This window comes from Falco biarmicus, chromosome 5 (genome assembly GCF_023638135.1).
Source record: "Falco biarmicus isolate bFalBia1 chromosome 5, bFalBia1.pri, whole genome shotgun sequence".
Taxonomy (NCBI): domain Eukaryota; kingdom Metazoa; phylum Chordata; class Aves; order Falconiformes; family Falconidae; genus Falco; species Falco biarmicus.
Genome location: NC_079292.1, coordinates 25,286,609 through 25,306,401, shown reverse-complemented (window position 1 = coordinate 25,306,401; position 19,793 = coordinate 25,286,609). Strand labels below are relative to the sequence as shown.

At 37.5% G+C, this 19,793-nt stretch overlaps 1 protein-coding gene across 1 annotated transcript in view; it reads right to left on the bottom strand.

Moving 5' to 3' along the window:
* Positions 1-19,793, bottom strand: part of SEMA3A (semaphorin 3A) — a 170,140-nt gene that overhangs the window by 81,498 nt on the left and 68,849 nt on the right. The window contains exon 4 of the mRNA XM_056341639.1: positions 19,419-19,538. Within this exon, the coding sequence (XP_056197614.1) occupies positions 19,419-19,538 (120 nt within the window). The remainder of the gene's footprint in view (positions 1-19,418; positions 19,539-19,793) is intronic.

Genomic DNA, 19,793 nt, shown 5'->3' with positions numbered 1-19,793 from the left:
TTAGCTAAACGATCATATAAACAAAAAATAATAGGTCATTTAATTTAGAATAAAGATCAGATACTGCATGCCGTGAAATTTCAGAGAGAGATGTTTGTGGGTTTTTTAACTGACTTCTATGATTCTTATATAGTCAGTGGAGATTCACACAATATTATTCTAAAATGTTCCCATCACATCCAACACTTATTAAAATAATCTAATCTTTTAAAACATATTGGAGGGAAGAAGGGCTGATAGGTAATTATCTCTTTCCCTAAATTGTTCTTTGATTTGCTTTCAAGGTTCAAAGATCCAGCCAGTTTTTGTGTTAATAGCCAGCACTGATGTCACTGGGAGAAACAGAACGGAAGATAGAGGTGGAAGTTGAATTTGAAGATAAATTGAATAAAAACATTAGAAACTACTGGATAAGAAAAGCAAACAAGCATCCAACAAGTCCACCTCTGGTTTCATAACTCTTCCTTGTTTCTTGATGTATTCTAATATCCTTCCTTTCCCTTTTTAATCATGCAAACTTACAGCTGTCTTTTTAAATATTTTTATACTCAACTTCAAGTGCCTCACTTGATACCATATGTCACACATTTCCTCTTCTTTTTGGGAAATGGCTTCAGATAGAATGGTTTATCCTTATTTTCCTGCTGTCTGGATTTTGTCTCTTAGTATTCAGAAACCTCTTTCTATCTTTAATGTCATTCATTTTAAGTTGTTTCATCAAAATTTGCTCATAGGTTCGAACTTCAGCACCATTAATCTTCTTAACTAATATAAGTCAAAAACTCATTTATTACAAACTGTGCTACGATGCGGATACGTGCCTACACAGAGCAGCTAAAGGGAGCAGAAGATTCCTAGTAGAAAATTATTAAGTGTTAAGATGCAAATCAAAAATGAAGTGACAATAAGAGGATGTAAAATAGACCAGGCTTGCTGTGTCTTGCAATGTCTAGATGCTTTTTTCTTTCTGCTGCGCTCCTATCTTTGTACCACCTCTGCCTTGCCATCACAGTTTTCAGCCATTTATATAATTTTCATCATAGGCATTTGATCTACTCTTAGATGACAATGCCTACGGAAGAACGCTAAATGCTTCTAGTAGACCTACATGTCAAGAGTCTGAACATTAACATCTAAGTTCAACAGCATACCTAAGTCGTTATTTTTTCAGAGGGCTGCTGTGGTTTTAAGCTGGATAATAATTTGCCTCAAATCTTGCACAATTAAATTGTAGCTGAAATTTCATATTGCTTCCTGAGTTCCCTTCCTGGATTCAATTTGTATAATTTTATTCTTTCTATTTCAAAGAAATGTAAATCGATATGCAGGAACTTTTCTGAAATGCAGTCTTTCTGAGTGACTGCCTCATTTTATTGTATTATTTTTATCTCATGTTCCCGAACATCCCAGATACTATGATAGGTGTGAGACATAATCACTATTTCTGCAGATGCATTAACTGTCTACACTGACCAATGATCAGGCTGAGTAACTATTACAACTGACTGTGTTTTGGGTGATTTAAATCAGGTAAAGTAACTTTTACCCTCTGAAATTAGGTTCTAATCTAAGTCTGGAGGGAGTAAGGTAACTAATGCCAGGAAAGAGTAAAAAACCTAAATGTCTCACATCCTCCAGCAGCAACCTTCCCTGTTGTCATCTATTAATCTTTCTGTCTTTTTTCCCCCATTTTATGACTCAGTATTCCCTGACACTCTAAGAACCCCCAGATCTCTCTCCCTTTCCCCTTCAGAGTGTCCTGCCTATGGAGTGCCTGCGAAACTGAAAAACAGTTTGTCCTTTTGAAGCATCTAAATGCAGAAGGACTTCAGGTTTGGGTTTACTTTATGTCTGAGTCATCTCCCTGCAAGCTATAAAATAGTTTGCTTAAGTTCCTTCTGAATGAGATTCTGAGACTGCTTTTCATAGAAGCACCTGAGCATGCACTGAAACGTATAGGTAATTAATGCTCAAATTTGACAGATTGGCACATAAAGCCTAATCCTAGCTCTACAGAAATCAACAAGCAGCCAGTCATCACAGTGCATCAGTGATTTGGCTTTAAAAACAGCTTCAGAAACAAATATGCAGTTCTCATGTTCTTTCCCTTTGTCTCAAATTGTTCACTGAAATCTCTTGAAAAATATTGCAACCTCATTTTAATGAAATCATTTGAAAATTTAGCTACTGCAACTAAACTCAGCATTAAGTTTCATTCCTTCCTCTATGTAATGATAGTGGCAGTTATTCATGCTTATTTTTATAGCTCTCCTCACCTCACCTCTTATCAGATGGCTACTACATTTAAAATCCTCCTTACAGGAGGCACTAACCTTCACATCCAAACTTTATTTCCCTGCTTAATATATTGGCTTCTACTACAACATCGCTTCTGCTCTTCAGCAAGTCCTTGGGTGAAATTTGTTTCAGCTTCTCACACTCTTTTTTTTCAAATTTTATTTCAGTCTTGTCAGCCTGGAGGAGTCCAAGTGACTTAGAAGTAGCATTCCCAAAAGAGAAAAAAGCAGGTAGGGAAGCCTGAACCACTTACTCATCGTGATTATCTGGCTACTGAAAGAAATACCTATGTGGAGGGGTTTTGTTTATTTTGGGGTTTTTTGGGGGGTAGAATATTAGAAAAAAAAGTCATTTTTCTAGAACTTAAGTTTTAAAAATAAGAATAAAAACCCACTTAATACTATGGTGTAGTTAATAGACACCAGTCTTGTCTGTAATGAATTTGGCCTGTAGTACATATTTTGGATTGACCAACACCAGAAATTTTGAAATAAGGTATGCTCATTTGAAATAAGTATTTCTTAGAAATTCTTAGAAGCCCTTGAAAAGAGAGAAGTCCATTGGGATGTATTACATCTTATTGTTAATATGAACACTTTCAATGTTTATTCTGAAGTACAATGTTCAACTACCTTTCTTTTTTTTTTTTTTTTTTTTTACATTCAAGGCCTCGAGAAAGATCAAGGACACATGTTTTCTTTGTAAGTTTGGTTTTGTAGTTTTTACATATCCTTCCATCTATATTTTCCTCAAAGAAACTCAGAGACAATTACTATTAATGGCATTAAGATTTTTAGGCATACCATTGAAAACGAGCCTGAAGTTACTAAGCCTCATAAGCACACATGAATATGGTGCCTTTGATGTCTAATTTACATTCCGCTAGTTAGGTGTGGAAATATGAAAATGCAAATTCAGGTGGCTAAATTTCAGGAATAGATTAAAACTGTTTTTCTAGTATCTGAAGTCCAAAACTAAAGACAGCACTTAAACTTGTTTTTAAATATGGTCCCTGTTAAGGTACAACATGTAACCATGTGATCTTAAATTCATAAAAGCTATCACAAACGTGGTATTTTCCTGACTCAAGACCAGGGAAAACTGGAAAGCCAACACTGAAAAAATATTTCTGCTCCAGTGCTCTTGCACTAATTTAAATCCTAGTTAACCCCAAAGGATATTACTTTTATCTCTTTGGGAAGTTTTAGAAGGGTTAAGCCTGGATTTGTTTCCAACCATACTGCTTGCTACACAGACAAACAAGTATGAAAGATGTTGTAGGTGTGAACTGAAAAAAACACCCCTGTTCTTTTTCTTGTTTTCCACCAAAGGAATAATTTTGCATGAGGATTTGATTCCTCTTACTCAGATGGCTAATGATGCTCATGAGAGTAAGTCATTGCTTCATATGAGTAAGCAGGCTTTTTTGTAAGTAACTGAAATCTCCAGCTTTTCTTACTTTTATTATCTGTGGTAAAGTATTCCCTTATTTATTATCTTTAATACCCCATGAAATCGACCGATTGTAAAAATAATATCTAAGTCATTTTGTTATCTAAACTACTTGCTGCAATGTCAGCTAAAATAAATCACATTTTAAGGGATTCTTTATCATCCTTTACAAAAAAATAACAGACATTTTCCTTTATTTTCTTTTAGCTCTCTCTTTAAGGCTTTTATTTTGTGGTTCTGATATGTCAGTGTTTTTATAATGTCAGGAAAGTACCTTGAGTTAACAAATTTATTGTGCTATAATCTTTGCACAGAGAGATTTAGCATTTCTGTATTATCCATCCTTTACACTGTAGTCTTACTACCTCCCTTCAAGGTAATCCTTTTTACAGAGGGTCATGGCTTTTCAGTGTCTGCATGAAAACACATTTGCACAAAGAAATAAAAGCCAAATTCACAAACCTACAAATGACAAGCAGAAAGGGTTTGTATTCCAGCTTGCTTTCCTGCAAAATCCTTTGAAAGGCTAAACAGCCTTTTCAATGCAAGCACTAATCTGCAGACTTGCATCACCATGCTTGAATGTAATGAGATTCTAGTAAACACATGCACTCCATGTCGACACAGTGAGCTCAGTTTAAGGGTAGCTTATTTTCAGTTACTTTCAGGCAGCTTAAGACCAGACCTGAAATACTACTTTAACTGAAATGAGAATGCCTGTGCGGGGATTTGCACTTAGCGAGACATTCACAAGTTTGTTTATGGACAAGGCTTAAGTCATACATTTTCACAAGCAAAACTTCCACTGCCTTGTCCAAACTTTGCTTTTTTGGCTCCCTTTCTTCACTGAACTTAAACAAAGTCAGCTTCTCCATCGCTGTTCTATTTATTCCCACCAATCTTTAAGAGAATACATAAATCTTGTACTTGTGTCTGAACCATTTACTATTATATTATACCTGCTGGAAGAATCTTTGTGGCCTTGTTCAATGCTAAATGATGCCCAATCTTTCCATGCCCTAAATTCAGTATGAGTTTTGCAGCTTTTTTAGTTAGGAATCAAAATTCATGATCTAGACTAAACTCTACTAACTTCAAGGGGCTTGTTATTCAGTAAGTATTCTGGGAAAAGACCCTAGGTATAACAACAGTAGGTTGCTGATGACTTACACTTTCATTACTCCCACGCTTAAGTAATGAAACCAGATCCATGTTTCCTATAATGAAAGATGATGAAATGCATAAACAGAAAGGTTTGTTAAAACAGAATAAAATAAATTGTTATGCAGAAGAAGTAAATGAGGTTAAGCGCCTAAACCAGCAACAATAAATTGAATACGCCACCATGACTATTGTTGATATACCACCTTCATGACCACTGATGCTTAGCCAAACAGAACATCAAAACTGGATCAAGTAAAAGGAAAAAACAACAGCACTATTGCCCTGCAGTTTTCTGCTGTTTGACACATGGTTTGTATTGTAGATGCACTCATAACCCTTATGAAACCCTTTGCAAGCTTGTAAATAAATGTTAGCCACAGAAGGTAATGTTGATTTATACAAACAGCAAAATGCTTTCAGGTTTTCTGTTGGTTCTGTACTTCAAACAACCTGGAAGTATAGGATGAAATTATTAGAGAGTTACTGCTTTGAAAAAGTAATCAATGCCATTTGTTTTCTGATTACACGTTTACCAGTTCATAATTAAAAAAAATAAATCATACCTCAGGGCAAAAGAACTCATAGGAAGAGTCTTCCTCTCTTAGCCTGGTGGTTTGTTTTTTGTTTTTTTTTTCTAATCCCCCTTCAAAAGCTGATTCCAGGTTTGGAATCAGGCTGAACCAATCAGCATATATGTTTTTACTGTGCCCAAGGAGAAAAAGTCTGTACAATCTGAGAAGCTGCAGCTTAGGAAACTAACCAATTCTTGGAGAATCCCAGTATAAAGACTTTTTTGTTGTTGTTTTGTTTTTACGCTTAACATGTTATAAGTAAGCTTGGCCCTTATATGTGCAGAGAATCTTTGAAGATTATTCAGTGGATAGATAGCTCCATCACTGCTATTTAGCTGGTCTGGGAATTATTTTGGCCCGGAGACATGGGATCATTTTCACAGGTCAATGATTGAAGCTTCATCTTTCAAGAAATCTGAATTGCAGGGAGCAAAATCAATTAAGGCCCAACCACTTGGCCTGGACAGAAGCCTGAGGACTGGAGAAGAAACCACAACACTGGTGTCATCCTCAACCAAAATGTACAGCAACTTTGCATATCACCGATAAGATGGTGCCACCACTGCTAATTATCTCACTGGTCTAGAACCATCTATCATAGCATGAAAAAGGCAGATTTCTATCAAGAATTCTTCATCTTTCCTTTTTTTTCTGCCAGTACTTGTCCAGCTGTGTTGTGAGCAAAGTTTTCTGCAGCTCACAAAATCTGAGATTTTTTTTTTTTTTCCTGTTTTGCCAAAAGACATGACCAGGCAACACATTCAAATAAGGGTAAACTCCAGGTATGTGAGTAATGTCATTGCCTAGAGCAAGGCCAATGTTTCAGGAGGACAGCAGAGATCTGAACTTTACACCTCCTTGCTTACATATGAAAAGGTCTCAGATGAATGATCTATTTATCTAGCGGATTGTTTCTCTTTAAACACAGAAAAAAGCAGAATGGGCTATGTATTTGTCATTGCCAGCTGTATAATTCTAGGATATTACTTTTTCAAATAAAAATCTATGAAATGATAATTCAATCCAGCATGGAAATTATGGGGTAAAAATAAATTTCTCTCATGTCTGTAATGCTCTGTCACTGGTGTTGCCTATGTTGCATTCCCACTCAAATGGGTGATGAGAAATGTTTATATCCAGATCAAGCCGCTTGCTCAACTTTCCTGGTGTGGTTTATATTAAATACAGAAGAAGGCAGCAAGCTAGTAATCCCTGAAAGCATCCTCCCGATGAGTCAGACTGAGCTGCTAGCAAAAATCTAGTCATTCCTTAACAGGCTTTTAACTCCATGTAGTGCAGAAGTGTGAAAAAGATCAAGTGAATTTTAATACTTCTCTCATTCTGAATGGTGCTACTTGAGCTTTCCACTCCCACAGCACGTGGAACACGACCGTGATAATTTTGACATTCCATTTCCCTTCAGCTATTTTGTCACTGTTCTTTTTAACCCAATAGCACGAGCCTTATTTTACATACAGAACAAACACGATCATTTTATGTTTAAAAACAAATGGCCATATCTTGAAGTTCTCACCTTTCTGCCACCAATCATTTTATACGTTTTATATGCCTGATACTCTGTACATAGAATAGATTACTACAAGGCTGATATTTAATTTGCTTAATTAATGTCATTGTAAAGGCATGTTTGAAGCCACATTACTGAAGGATTCCTCCAAGGTAACCATTTAACAGCTAAGTAACCTTTAATTACTTTGCTGTAATGATACACATCTAAGACAGATATTGTTATACTCTGACATCCAACCGAGCACTTTAACCTAAAGGTAGTTATCAGCACGCCCATGCAAGATTCATTATGGATCATATTTCATTAATGGAGAGTATTGTGTTCTCATCTGATTATGTACTTGTGAACGTTTATTAACATATCTCCCTGAGTGTGACCATGTTGCAGCTCAGAGGAATCCATAGATTTTCATTAATCCATAGAATTTCTTAGCTAAAATAATACAATCACACAAGAGAAAAGTTATATGACAGCTCTTCTGGAACCGTTCGATATAGACACTGAATAGGAGAAGAGTTGCTTAGGGCTGGGCAATGTATATAATTATGATTAGCCATGCAATATTTGGAAACAAACTAATTAAAATGCAATTTAATGCTGCACTGCAAGAATCACTAGTTGTTGTTTCTATCTCTACAGGTGAGAAGACAGTCCAGACTTGCAGAGGACTGCAAACGTACACAAATTAATAGATTAGATGGCATAGCAAGTCACTGCTAATTCTGATAGGCATGAATTCCTCATGATACATTTATTCCTTCTGCACAACACCTCTTTTTAGCTAAGTTTTCCAGTGGTGACTGGTTTTTCATCCAATGTGTTTCTCACATTTTTTTTCTGACTCACTGAGCTAAAGAAAAACCACATTTTTAAAAACAAAGTTTCCTGCTGGGAATAAATAAAAATAACCATATGTGAATTGTCTACAGCAAATCATACAGAAGCTGAAGAGAAAGAAAAAAGCAGGTATCAGCTCATCTTCCCTTGAGTTCCCAAGTAATGGTGGAAAGTTACTCACCATTTCCAATTATATGAGTTACTTAGGAAATAACTAATTTACTCAAAGTCCACAGAGGCATGAACAAGTCAAGAGGCATGGATTTCATCTAAGTCAGGTCATAGTCACTAAATTATTCGTCTTACATAAATGAGGGAGAGGTGAAGGAAGGAACAGAAGGGCACAGAACATTTCTCTCACAGGAACGGTATTTGAGGGAAGATACAGAGATTCTCCACGGTTTACGCTCAGAAGCATAAAGAGGAGCCGGCACATTTCCCAACAGACTTACCGAGCGCCACAAACAGAAAGCAAGTTGTTACAAACGATGTAAGCTAGAACTGAGAATGAATGGAAGACTAAATATTTTTTTTTCCCCCAACTCACTTCTAGTGGTTTTATTAGATTTTGAGGACAGGAAGAGTTGCTGTGATCACTTAGTCTGATTTCCAGCATCACACAAGCAGTAGGCATATGGGACAAGCACAAATATTTAAAACACTGCCTGTTTCAGCACTATTCTTAATCTGCCACAGTCTTTTAACAGTAAATTGATTAACTCTTCATGGCAAAAGAGAGACGAACTAATGTATAAAACAGATAATTAAGCCTATGCACCGCTTTCATCTCTGTTATTTTTAGATAATTTTATGCACAAAATACAGTCTTTGTCTAAGCTATGACCCATTCCTAAACCAGAATTTTCTTGCTGCTGACAGGTACTACTGAAGCAATCAAGCTTACATTGCTCTATTGTGTCTCTATTCACATTAAAATATTTTTTAAAGAAGGATCAAGGATTTTCTCTCCTGTAAGACCTTCAAGATCCTGAAATACCTGGTTGTTAATCTATCAGTGTCATCTTATGCCAGCAGAAGATGTGATGCAAAAAGATGAAAGGTTGTATACTGATAAGAAACATTTTCTTTATCTTTTATAAAGGTATTCATCAAAGTTAGAAAGTGACACAATGGTCAAACTGTATCTGCTCTTGTTTTGCAGAGATCCTTCCTCTTGTAGCCATCTTCTCTGTGTGTATGGCATAGATGGGATTCATTCCTACTCGCTTTCTTACACAGCTCAGTAACCTCTCTCCATAAGAAGGAAAGTACTAATCAATAATCAAAACATCAATATTTAGCATTATTTTCTTACTGAACTATGGAATAGTAGAATTTCATGATTTGAACCAAGTTAGTAACAAATTTGAGACACTGTATAACACCAGGCAGGGAAGAAACTCAGTTTCAAAATCTTGTAAAGGCAAGGAGGCATCTGGAAAGTATTATGAAAGCTCTTTCACATAAATATGAGTCTGTGCATAAAAATGGGGATGGTCAAGATAGCAGAAGTACAATTATTTCCTGTTCCATCAGGCAACTGTTGCAGATACTTAGGTACTGCTGTTTACTCACAGAAATAGTAGTTTCACCTGCAGTTGCTCTGCATTTTATCAAAGGAGAAATAAGATTTAATCATTGTGAAGAAGCCAGTTTTGTCATGCCAAATGCAGCTGTTGAAAGGATGAGATGTATAAGGAGCTTGGAAACACACCGAAGAGGCCTTCCATTGTGGAAAGTGACTTTTTTCTTTCCTGAATCTGATAGATTGCTTTTAAATCCACAAGTGTTCTCATCTTTCCTTTGGGGAAATGCCCCTTTTCTGGGAATCTTGAATGAATAAGACTCTTACTGCCAGAAGCAACATCAAGAGGAGGTTTTGAGGAGAAGCTCAGGCGTGAGCAGCTTGGACCACGGCTGTACGCAGCCTCCCTTGGGCCCCCTCCTGGGACAACCTGCAAGCCAGTCACCATGCTGACGTACCACGAAGCTCCCACAATGTAAACTTGCAGAAACTATAAATATTAGGTTGGTCTGGAAGCGTGGAAAGAGGCAGTGATTTCAGACTCGCATGTAACTTCCAAGAGTTAAATATATCCTACAGCCTTTAAAAACTAGGCTTGAAAAGCACTTCAAAACACACCAGCTCTCATAAAACTTTAGATAAAGACAAATGAAGTTAGTGGAAATCAGTAGGTTCTCGGTTAGGTCTTTCTGTCTGAATATTTAGTATCACTGGTTAGTTTGCTGTTCTGCATTTCACAGCCCCGTAGCCTGTATGTGGTGCAAGACCCACAGCTAAAACCTGCTGTGTCATGACCTCAGTTGTTTAAAGACTATTTAGCAAGATGTTTGTACTGAGCTACAAACAAAATACAGTCAATTCCTTCAGCAGCAGCAATGACACTTAAAATGTGAGTCTTTATGAAGTCAGCCCCTGTCAACTGGAGCCTTGTGACGTGGGTCCCACAATGAATAATATTGCTTTGATGTTAAGCTATCCAAATGTGAGCTTGGTAACTCCTTCTTTCAGTTTTGCTTCCTCCTGCACCTCTAAATCAAGAAATAATCCTATTTATAAGTAATTTCCTCAATTAAGTCAGTCTATACTATAGGCTGGCTTTCCACTGTTTTTATTACACTGGTTTCCCAACAGATGGTGGTTTGTTATTTTATTTTTTTATTTTTTTCCCCCCATGTTGGTCGAGAGATCAAAGGATTCAGCCATACTTGTCTTTTGTTTTGGGAGGTGTGTGGATGAAATTTTGCATATGTTGCATGATTGTGAAGTTAGGCTAATGTTTTCAATTGTTACTCTAACAAGAGGCAAATGTTGAACTTCTGTGCTACTAGAAACAGTATGGGCTCTGTTGATGAACGAACATAATATTCCCACCCAGAAAATTGGATCAACATCTTAATATGATTGCCTTCTCTCTTAAAAGTACAATCAAGTCTGTAATGAATTAGGAAAACTGTTTCATCTCATGGTAAAGTAAGGTAATCATGTGCCAGTGGGAATATTTACATTGTGGAGATAAATAATTCATCATAACATCCTTTAATTGATAGGAGAAATAATGAACATCCAAATGAAAACAGTGGGTGTATTTTCAGCTCCTCTGGTAACCATCACTAAAATTAATTTTCTTAAAGCAGTCATAACACTCTGAGTCACCATTCTAACAATGCTAGAGCTTCCTGTTTTTTCTGTGACCATACAAATGAAGAGTGAACCTGAGCCTTAGTTACACCAGTATAAGTCCTAGAGAACTTCACTGAAGACAACTAGTACTAGGAAAAATCACCTCACATTTAAAACAAGGAGAAAAAAAAAAAGAAAAAAAAAAGAAAGAAAGAAAGAAAGAAATTAAACCCAGATCTTAGAGTATCTTTAACTGGAATCATTTGTTATCTGAGTATATTCAAAGCTACCCATGGTTTTAAGACATGGACTCACAAAGCAAGACATTGCTTGGGGTGTAAGTGAAAATCCACTCAACAGCTCTGCATGTCTGCATGTGCATGCTCCACTCTGCAAATTTACTTCCATGGAGGTCTCTTTCTATCTCACTCTTTTTTTTTTTCTTTTTTTTTTCCCTCCCCTCCAGCAGCATAAACAAAAGTTTTCCCACAGTTCTGAGACTCAATTCTTTGAACCTAATGAATATGTCGACTGGCTTTAGCTTCTTATTCATGGAAGTCATTCAGCTGTGGCATACTGTATACAGTTCTCCACTGTAATCAACCAGCATTTCTCAGCCACAGAAGGCAAAAGCCATGTATGGTGACAGGACAATGGTTTTCTCAGTTATCTCAGTGGAAGCATGCTAGCGCAGATTCCTCTCATTAGAAGGCAGGGGTTCCAATTTGACACTGTCATTCACACTAGACTCTTTTTGCACTGAGAATATCTAAAAAACATTATATCTGTGCTAACAGTTACTTTGTGTGAGCAGTTTTTTTCAACACCGGAGAAGAATATGCAGGATCTTGCTACTTACCAAGCTTTTTGTGCCATTGCATGTCTCTTGCGGTCAGACCAGATCCTCAAAAACACCAAGACTCTCTACAGACCATATCCTCACCAGTTGTCTCCCATCTCAGGGAAGTTTTCAATTAAAACCAAACTGTACAGTGGTGGAACTCCACCTGTGGAGTGACTTTCATTTCCATTTCCTTTAAAATGTATGTATAAAGTCATAGTAAAGTAGTAAGGTTCTAGAGTTTTGGGTTTTTTGGGGAGGTTTTTTTGGTTTGTTTGTTTTGGTTTGGTTTTTTTTTTTTTTTTTTTTTTTTTTTTTTTTACTTAAGGACAAATCTGGAGGTCTGCCATAGCAATTTTGATATATTTATCGAGTCCTAAACAAAAGTTAGTTACTGAACAGCTGAACTGATCAGACTTGAATAAAAACAGGAGTTTCATTAGTGGTTTCTGCTGTGCAACAAATGTCCCTTGTGGCTGTAAATTCCATGTCTTTGTCCTGCTTCTCATCATATCTTACACCTCTCCTTTGTATGACTTATTAAAGAACTGTGCTTCCATTTTGTCTAAATCGTTTAAGTCTGTAGGCTGATGAATAAAAGTGGAGAAATAAAACAGCCAACCACACCATTTTCACTTGTGATAGTTTAAAACTTCATTTCATTTACTGCATGTAAATGCTCAACTTGTAAATCTCCAAGTGAACCCCAGACGTAATTACTGACTTTCTGTCACTGTAGACATACATAGATTCCAAATTGCTTAGGTGCAATTATGAAATACGGAAGGGCAGGACTAAATTCATTACATGACAGCTGAAAACCTAAGATGTTCACATTTCCTGTCAATGTTTAAAGTATGACCCCTTTACTAAATACTTTCCCCCCAAAAATGATATTTGTACTGCATCTGAATTTTAAGATATTAAGCCGGAATCTTTGCAGGCATATGATTTGGAATAGTCCTATTCTTACAAACACACCTTTACACTAGTAAATGGAAGATCAAATGGATCAGCTAGTTGTCAAATATTCAGCTGTCATATAGGCACATCCTTCTTAATTGAGTATGTCAGGGTAATAAACACTAGCTACAGATTTAAATTGTTATACCTCTAACTGTGTGGTTTACATCAAAAGTTTAGTATGCATTATAATTTTTATTAGGAAATTGATTCTTATCTTGTTAAAATAAGATACATGGAAAAATAATCTCTTTCAAAATCTTTCTCTTCAGTGTCTCAGTTTGCTGAGGATGAAATATCCGTAGCAGCTGTGCAGACTTTCCCCGCAGTGAGGGGTAGGAAAGATGTCAGCCATTTCTGCCATGTGTGCTATTCAGCTGAGAGAAGTTTGCCTCATAAATTAAACTATTCCGACAGCTAAATTATCACATAAAGCCTAATAGTCCTACTTTAAAGGATCTACTCTGGAAATTAAATTTTATTGGAGTTATATTTTGCTTGGGAATGACAGGATGAAGTTTTGAAAAATCGGAGTTTTCCCAGTTTAACTTCTTTTTTAGCTGACCAAGTGTTCAAAATCCAGCTAAAATCAAAGGAGACCTGTGGTGCATTCAAAGACAGGCCTTCATACATACATTAACATGATTAATATTTGTTTACAAAGGAGTTTATGGAGTTTTTCAAAAAGCCTGTTAAATGGGAATTGAGTTACCTTTTTATGGTGACCTTCTGCAACTTTATCACAGGGTAATGCCACATAACAAGAGCTGCCATTTGGGACACAGTGCTCAGCCTGTACGATATGCATGTTTCTGCATCACGGTCCTTAAAAATGTGTAAAGCTTCCAACAACACATCTTGGTTTCCTTACAGAAATATTTGTCAGACCTTACCAGAATAACCAGTTTACTTAGGTTGTCTTATGAGAAAGGACTGTCATGTTCTCTGTCCCTTCCCTGTACATCTCTTGTAAATATTGTCTTCAGGTCATTGGAAAGTTCTCATAGCATATCCCTTCCCAACCAATGGCATAGTGAATTACAGCTTGGAAAAAGAATTATAAGCTATATACAGCTACATATAATTGTATATAATACTATATAATTCCAAAATGCTGGGAAGGTTATAGCTGTGCCAAGATTTATTCTTTTAACAAGTGGAGGTAAATTGTACATGTGTGAAAAGCCTGATTTTAAGCAAACAGTTTTCATGCAGGGTAGCCTAAGGGACTGGAAATCGATGTCATGTGAAGCAGCAGAAGTGATGGTTTGCAGACCCAGCAGCCTTCAGAGGAATCAAACCCATTTATTTTGCAATTTTGGCCACTGGCCCTGTGAGATGCCTTGACAGATGTGTGCCTAACACCAACTATCCTGTTACTTGCCGTCCATCCTCCGCAGACAGGAACGTCAGTACAGCAAAAAGGCCCAGGACCTGGGATTTCCCCATATCACAGAAATCATTATCTTGCTTTTTATGGAAAAGGGTGAAGTATATCAGCCTTTAAACATCTAAGAAATGCTTTCTTTTACTTATACAGCACAGAAGCTAGTGATCTGGCTTTTCAGCTCTGTTTTCATGTACTATAGTAACAGGATACTAGTGGTCTGAAAGGTTAAAGCATCACTGAACTAAAATAGGCTGTTACAATCTCTAAACTAGATTTTCCATCATCCGCATTTCTCAGTGATTATAGCAATGCTTAGAACTAGTGTGGCACAAACAATAGCTCTATCACACAACTGTTATATCACAAATGAGAAAAATCTTTTAACCATACCCTTTTCCTTCATTATTTTCTCTATGTATTTGGTAAGCATATCAACGCCATATAAAGGTATAATTAATTAGATGGAAAGAAAATTAGCCTGAGGTGATTCTTAACTTAAGAAATCATTTGCTCAAATGTTTCATTTAAAAACCACAGGTCAGAATCTCAACTGATGTAAACTGACACAGCTCTGCTGTCTTCAATGACGTTAGGCACATTTAAGCCACATCTGCTACTACTGAAGTCAATGTTTCGCCCTGAATTTTATATTAGATAATGAAACACAACATGTTTTCTACCAGCAGTAGCGCTGGTCATTCAGGTAATGTGTTCCTTCAAAGTCATTCTCTTAGAAAAAACTGCTCTTCCATCACTATATACATATATACAATGCATACAGGTATATATACAGACAAAAAAGACAGATGCATAAACGTATCAGAACAGGATGTGCATTACTTACAAAATGCACTCTAGACCTCTTCTAATGTGAAGTACAGAAAGAGGGGAAGAAAAAAAAGAAAGTGGAAAGTATAATTCAGCAAAATTTTATGAGTTGAACCAAAGATTTTTAAAATACACAGAGTCCGGAAAAAGCAAATATGTTACAGGTGGTAGCGTTATATAACTTCATATGCAATAACTTAATGTTTTATGTACATCATAAATCTGAACTAAATTTAGAGCTTCTTTATTGATTAAGAATGAGAAATAACCTGCAAGTAAAGTGATCCCAGACCTTTTAAGTTCATACAGTTAAAAATGAGTTTTAATCTGTTAGACAATGACAAGAAATTTGGAATTAGGAGACAATAAAAGAAGCCGTGTTGGTTCTTCAGACAGCATCTATTGATTTACCTCTGTTGAAGAAACCCTAATGTATTCCTGCTGAGGATCTGGCAAACCGTTTTGTACAGCTCTGGCAATGCCTGAGCGTGTAACGAATAAAAAAAAAATTAAAAAAAAAAACAAGAAGGTTCTGTAGGGCATTCTCTATACCTCCACCTGTATGTAAGGGTTAAGCAAATGGAAAATCCTGGTCTTTCCTAAACAGGAGTGTTCCCTGCTGGCTCACAGAAACTGCCCCAAAGGGAGCCCTGGGGAAAGGGAGCAGGGCTCCCCCCCTGCTCTGGCATGCACAGGCAGGTGTATTCCGCATCCTGTTGTGATTTCCTAGTGGGTTTAACGCACCCCTGTGCCTCCCTGCTGCTGGGTTTGTTTGTTTCAGGCACAGATCTGACCAGTGTAATTGTGTAACTGTTAAGCACAGCATTCCCACACATCCAAGCCTGTTTCCTCAGAAGTCAGTAGGAGCAGAACAGGGCTTTACTAATTACTTTCTTGTTTTGTCTGGTAATTGGTTTCTTGTCTTATATTGCATTATGTGGAGGGAATGCCACATATTGCCTAACCCCGTATGCCTGAAGTTGGTGTAGGTGAGGTCATCTTGCCTACACTTATGCACGTACAATATGGATGTCTGCATATGAGCCAGTTTGCCCCATTCAGTGAAAGTACACATATAGCCTCCCCAATGGATGATCTCCAGCTTTAAATTAGGCTCTCCTCAGGTATCTTCTGCGTATACACATGCTACATTCTCTCCAGATATGTTCTTTCCTGCTTACTCATGGCTTACGTGCTTAAAGTCTATTCAAACGTTAACTTTATTCTTCTCTCTAAATACTGTGGTTATTCACTTACACATCTGGAATGGATTTAAGTGAAGATTAGTCTGCTTTACTCTTTAGATTGTAGTGTAATTCACAACATATTAGGTTGTATACATTTGCGCAGATCATTTTTAATCAGATGCACAGCATGCTGTTCATATTCTTTTACCTTTTTATTATTATTTCTGATACTGTACTTCATCAAACTCAATTAGATCTGCCTAGTTTCATCACTAGAAATGGTTTTCTTCAAGTATGGAACGGGGCTGCGATACGCTGGTTCATATCGAAGAGATATTCAACAGATATAACAATTCATATTTATGACTGTCACAGAAAGTAATTTATTTCCTTTCCCCATCATAAAAACTGGGCCATATCCCAGCCTCCTGCAGCTTACTCCAATTGCTTCCAGTGACTCCTGTACCGCTTGCCACTCTTTTTTTAAATTTCACTCCTCTATCCTCTTTAGTTTGGCGCACACTAATTTCCTCTCCTCCATCGGACCCAGGCAGGTGGATTATATTCAGAGCTCGCGTAAACAAGCAATCTTATCAGACAATAGGTACATTCCCTGACTATTTCGCTAATCAGTTCACATTTACCTCTCCAAGAGCTTGAAAAATAAATAAGCAGATGGCAAAGCCAGTTAATTTTCCTCAAGTGTTGTGGCAGAAAATGAATCTTCAGGAAATGTTTTAAATGGCATTTTTCTTTTTTAATTCAAAAGCAATCGCTTGCCTTTGCTGACACTTTTAACTACTTTTAGTATGCTGGGGAGGTAGACACTGTACATGACACAGAAGTAGTGGCCCTTTGACACGTCCAGCACTGCTGTCTGACATGACAACGTAAACCATCTGGCTCTCACAGATGCAGGGAGCAGGGGTATGGGGGTTAATATTGTATATCCCCCCGCCCCCATCCCCCACCATTTGTGGTGTTTCTAATAGCTACTGTCAATCAAGCACCCTCCTCTTCCCCATCTGAGGAAGGAGATGCACATTTGAAATTCCTGCCTAGGTGATACAGGAAAGGAAGAAGCAGGCTGTAGCTGAGAGACAGAGGGAGACCAGATTATTTTTCATTGCAAACTTAATAAATTCATTTATTCTTCTGAATTTCAGCTTTGCAAGGGGCAGGACCCAGGCAGACTGGCAAAGCCTGAGAAGAGGTGGGTGCTCCTGCCTCCTGCCTGCCCCACTTTCCCTCTGCATGGACAGACCTGGGCTGAGAAGGCAGCGACCCCTCCTGCACACCTGCCCAGAGGACACAGAAACTTGTGCCATCAGAAGGGCAGGTGAAGATGATTTCACTCATAGCTTAAGTATGAAAAGGAAGTCAAAAGCTAGCAGTGTCTGAGGCAGCTCAGATAAACATACTCCTGCCTTCCCTGGTTTGCAAAGGCGAAATGAAGGGTCATGAGAATGATTCAGGCACAGGGGGACTTACAAACTTACTGCATAAATGACCAAAGAAAAGCAACAATTTAGATTCTGTTTATAGTTAGGAACCGCTAAAAAGAAGCTAAAACAAACATCCTCTTCTAGGTCCAGTGCCAAACACATCATTGACTGAAGGCTCTCAAAATCCAGAATGTTAAACCAAGGTTGGATCTGGCCAGTCATCTCTGCTCATCCTTTCTATAAATCCTGAAGTGTGTGTTAGTTTTATGGCACAGTCATAAACCAGCCAAATGTAGAAGTAAATGACCTCATACCAGCTATCTCTCTGCAGATAGATTCACTTGGCAGATAGCCAGGAATTGATTGACACACATCTTACGGAACTAGAGTTAATTAATATGTCTACCAATTCCCAAATGGATCTCAGGAAGCAGAGAATCTGTTTAATGCAGTAAGCAATGACATACTGTGTGTGGTCAAGAGACAATCACTAATTGCCAAGAATGCATTCTGGAATAAAGCATTAAAGGGGGGGGGGGGGGGGGGGAACACCTTTCCACTTTGCAGCTCCTTTATCTGTTCACAACCTTATGCTTCGAATATTTTAAAGACTTATGTTTCAAATATCAAAAGACATTTTTATAGGGAAAAATGGTTCCCAGACTACAAAGTCAACACTCAAAAGGTCTGTTAATTTTTCTACACGAAGAGATTCTGATTTTTAAATAACTGAGTCCTCATTCATTTAACAATGAAGTCTTTATTTTCAGGGAAATCTGCAAACCTGAATTGCAAAACCATAAGGTAACTTGAAAGGGCTGTTCTTCGAAGATCACAGAAGCTGTGAGTAATGCAACTATGGATTCACCAGTAACACATATCCATAAAGCAGTCCATCGAGCAATATTGGGTAAGCCAGGGTGAAAACAAAGTAAAGTGGACTAATTTATATTACACACTCATCTTAACAGGAAAAGATTGGCTTTTCTGCAGAGAAAGAGTATTAAAATGGAGCACAGAGACATTCTAATCAAATCTTCAGCCAGAAAAACTTGCATAGTCCTGTTGCTTTCTGTGCGTGATACTGTTTCTCACCAGGGAAGACCATGTTATTATGATGGTCACTGACAAAACAGTACAAAAGCTACTGCAAGATTTCTGAAACACTAAGCAAAAATCAGCAAGCTACAGATTTTTTTTAAAAAAATATGAGGGAAAAGAGAGAAAAAAAGTGATTTATTTCTCACTAAAAAACAAGGAAACAAAACCTAGGTCACATATGAAAACCCGTCAGTGTGTTAGGACAAATCTGAGAAGTGGGATTTATGAATGTGTGATGCTATTTTAATTCCCAGCTGGGAGAAAGCTGCTGTGGTGCCAAACTGTACGGACTGGTAGGAGACTAAAGGACAGAGCTGGGCCCAGAATAAAACACACAGGCTGAACTACCCCTCTTATAACTGGTATACATCCCAACCGAACAAAAAGACGGTGCCATTCATAATCATGAGCCAGGTAGAATGGGCTTACTCGTATTTATTTAAGCCCCTGGGGGAAACGATGCTGTGCAGGGGAGAAAAGGACAGATTCTGCTGTGATTTATCAATCAGCACGTCAGCACCTGATGCAGGAGCAGGTCTTACCGGATCTGCTCACCAAGCCACAGAAACCTGGAAGAGCACATTTTGGCAGGACGAGATCATGGCTAAACACCAATAAGGATTAAAAAGAGGAAAAGGAAAAATACTGTTTTAAGATAGTTTACCTCAGGATGGCTTCCAACTTCAACATAGGTGCAGACTGGATGAAAAGCTCCTGTTCCACAAGCATACAAGTGGGTTTGGTTGTAAGCCTTAAGCACCTTGATGAAATTAGCACATTCTCTCTGCAAAGAAAAGGGAGGGAAAAAAATGTATCCACAGAGTTAATTCAGTGATTACGACTAAGGGGAGCTCTTCCATGTTAGGGATATATGGCTAAATGAACAGGTTTTAAAAGTGTGATCATTTCATGCTGTTTAAAGCTTGTTTACTGCTAAGCATTTAATAAATAGCCTGATTTAGGTTCTCATTTAAATATCTTTGGTTGGCATTTAATTAAGCATCCACCCCTGAAGAAAAGATTACACACAAAAAAATTT